Here is a 2,863-nt window from a genome sequence, read left to right on the forward strand (position 1 = left end):
AACTTCCTTGCTAGCCCACAGCGAAGTTTCTGTCTAAGGTTCCTCTGTCATGAATTCTGCCCTACATAGCCCCACCCCAGAACTGTTGACTGTCATTGAAAACAGGAAGGTGTTTTAATTGTCCTGCCCATGCGTATAGTAATTCGATTCTTTAGTGACTGTTCTTTGTCAAGGGTTGGTGTGATCTGTCTAGGACGGCCCTGTTTGATGGCTGAGCCACTTGAACAGATGGGCCAGTTTCAATCTATCGATGGAGACTGTGTCTTGTCGTCTGCCAATTAGGAGTTAGAATGATTTATCTCCCGGACGTATGACTTGATATGGACCATTGTAGGGTGACTGGAGAGGTTTTCGTCGTGTGTCACATTGAATGAACACAAAGTTAGCTGTGTGGAGGTCATTTGGTACAGATGATCTGGGTGTACTGTGTGTTGACATGAGAACAGGGCGCAACTGGCCCACACTGTCTCTCAGTTGAGCGAGGTACCTTTTGACATTTGGGTCTGACTTCATATTCGGAAGGAACTCTCCTGGCACTGTAAGAGGAGCACTGTACATAATTTCCATGAAGGAAGTGTTGAGAGTTTCTTTTGGAGTGGTGCGGATTCCCAGCATCACCCATGGGAATTGGTCAATCCAATTTCGCCTGTTAAGTCTGGTTGTCAGGGATTCCTTCAGGCGGTGGTCAAATCTCTCCACTAATCCATTAGCTTGTGAATGGTAGGCTGTTGTGTGGTTCATTGTGATTCCGAAAAGGTCACACATGTCATTCCACAGCTTTGAGGTGAATTGTGGACCCCAATTGGATGAGATGCTATCTGGAACACCAAAATGGGTGACCCAGTTTGTGATGAAGGCTCAGCTGACTTCTTGTGTTTCTGTACTGTGGAGAGGGATAGCTTCAGGCCAACGGGTGTAGCGGTCTACCAAGGTCAGTAGATACGAGCAACTCTGTGAAGGTGGTAGGGGGCCGACAAGGTCAATGTTAACATGGCTGAATCAGGTCTGAGGTGGTTCATAGTTGCCAAGGGGTGCTTTGGTGTGTTGATAGACCTTGGCTTGTTGACAGGGGATGCAGAACCTGGTCCAGTCCCCAATTTGCTTGGCCATACCATGCCAGATAAATTTGCTTGGCAGCAGCCACTGTGTAGCTTTAGTACCTTTAGTGAAAATGACTGGCAGTCAAATTACCGGAAGTCAAAATATCAGGAGTCAAATTACCAGAAGTCAAATTACCCACTACTGTATGTATGTATGTATGTATGTATGCATGTATGTATGTATGTATATATAAATAGATGTGTGTATTTTTTCCCTTGTTAACAATTAACATGGAAAAAATAGATAAATAGTTACTAGGGAAGCAAAAAATCACACAAGTAAAAAGGGTGTAACTCCTTGTTTTTAAAGGTAGAAACTCTGGGTTTATGTGAAATATTTTGTATAATATATATAAATAAATAAATGGAGTTAAACGCAGGTGTTATTCAAATTCTTTTACTTCCAACACATGTTTCGAAGATATCACTGGTATTATTCCAAAGGAATAAAATGGTGTAAAACAATGTAATCTTCTCTTCAGGGAAATGAAGAAATGAAACTTGTCAATAAGACATTTTAACAGAAAATGATGGAAATATATAGTGATTAACTGAACGCTATTAAGTTTTTTTTAAAAAAAACATTAGCATTTGGCTTGGTTTCTGATTTGGTCTGGTTTCCACAGCTGGATGCCCTTCCTAATGCCAACCACTTGACAGTGGGTGCTGGGTGCTTTTGATCTGGCACTGGCACCAACACATGACTCTTGCAGGCCAATCCTCTTCAGCAGGGGATGTGGCATTAACGCTTCTGCTGTGCAGGACAGATCTTCTCGAGTACAGTAAAGTGCCAGGTATCTGAGTCCTTTGTCATCTCGTCTGAAAGGTTCAGCATTCTTTGTCCCATATCTTCCTGAGCTTTCCTCTTCCACTGAATGGCACTTCGTTAGGCATCTGTTGCAGCCATCCACATCAGAATTATCTAAATTTTTCCTTTAAAGAAGGAGCTTATTTCTAAGAAAGATACATGCAAAGCCCCATCAGACATGTATGTGCATATGTATGTATGTGGTGGTGGTGGTGGTGGTTGTGGTAAGGGTAGTGTTTTCTTTTTTCTCATGTGGTTGTACTACTAACCATCAATTTATTTCACTATGTGACACAAAGTAGCTGGCACCCACCTTTCAATTTACAAATTCTGGTACAAAATTTGTCTATATTAATGAAAACATATATCATTTAATTTAATTTCTAACTTTTATAATATTTGCCTCATCTTCCTTAGTCAAGGGTTTTATATTTCTTTATAGTTTGTTAATCCCATAAATTATTTTGACATTAATTAGTGTATATGGCCTTTATAATTCATTGTGATTCTTATAAACTCTTTTAACATTTTCTTATTACCTCCAATAATTTTGAATTATTTTAGAAGTGATTTAACTATCTGTTGAACCTATCTGATTTTAATTGGTTTGCTTTATTCTAAAAAATATCCCTGTGACAATATGGTTAATAGAAATGTTTGGTTTCATGGCTTTTTTTTCCTTCTCTTTTATTCCTGGTCTTTCAGCTTGTAACTTCTTTGTAGCTACATAACTGATCTCTATAAATTTCAGTATTTAACTAACACAAATTCATAAACTTATATCTTTATGTTGACACAGATTACTGTGCCTAGGATGCACAGTTATTTGTTTATGCCAATAACATCTTCCTGTCAATGTGTTGACCACTTTCTGTATTTGATTTATCCTATTCTGTGTCTATTTAAGTATTCACAGGATATCATTGCTAGTACTGTAATTATGGCTATCTCTAAA

The 2,863-nt window shown here is 38.9% G+C and overlaps 1 protein-coding gene across 1 annotated transcript; it reads right to left on the reverse strand.

Annotated features, from left to right (window-relative positions):
• Positions 1-285: 285 nt before the first annotated feature.
• Positions 286-741, reverse strand: LOC106879218 (uncharacterized). Its single transcript, XM_014928696.1, has one exon. It carries the CDS (start codon positions 739-741, stop codon positions 286-288), a length of 456 nt encoding a protein of 151 aa, XP_014784182.1.
• Positions 742-2,863: the final 2,122 nt, after the last annotated feature.

This window comes from Octopus bimaculoides, chromosome 19 (genome assembly GCF_001194135.2).
Source record: "Octopus bimaculoides isolate UCB-OBI-ISO-001 chromosome 19, ASM119413v2, whole genome shotgun sequence".
Lineage (NCBI taxonomy): Eukaryota > Metazoa > Mollusca > Cephalopoda > Octopoda > Octopodidae > Octopus > Octopus bimaculoides.

Bases quoted from the DNA above. Each gene is read 5' to 3' on its own strand.
- LOC106879218 (XM_014928696.1), bottom strand. From the start codon at position 741: ATGAACCACACAACAGCCTACCATTCACAAGCTAATGGATTAGTGGAG.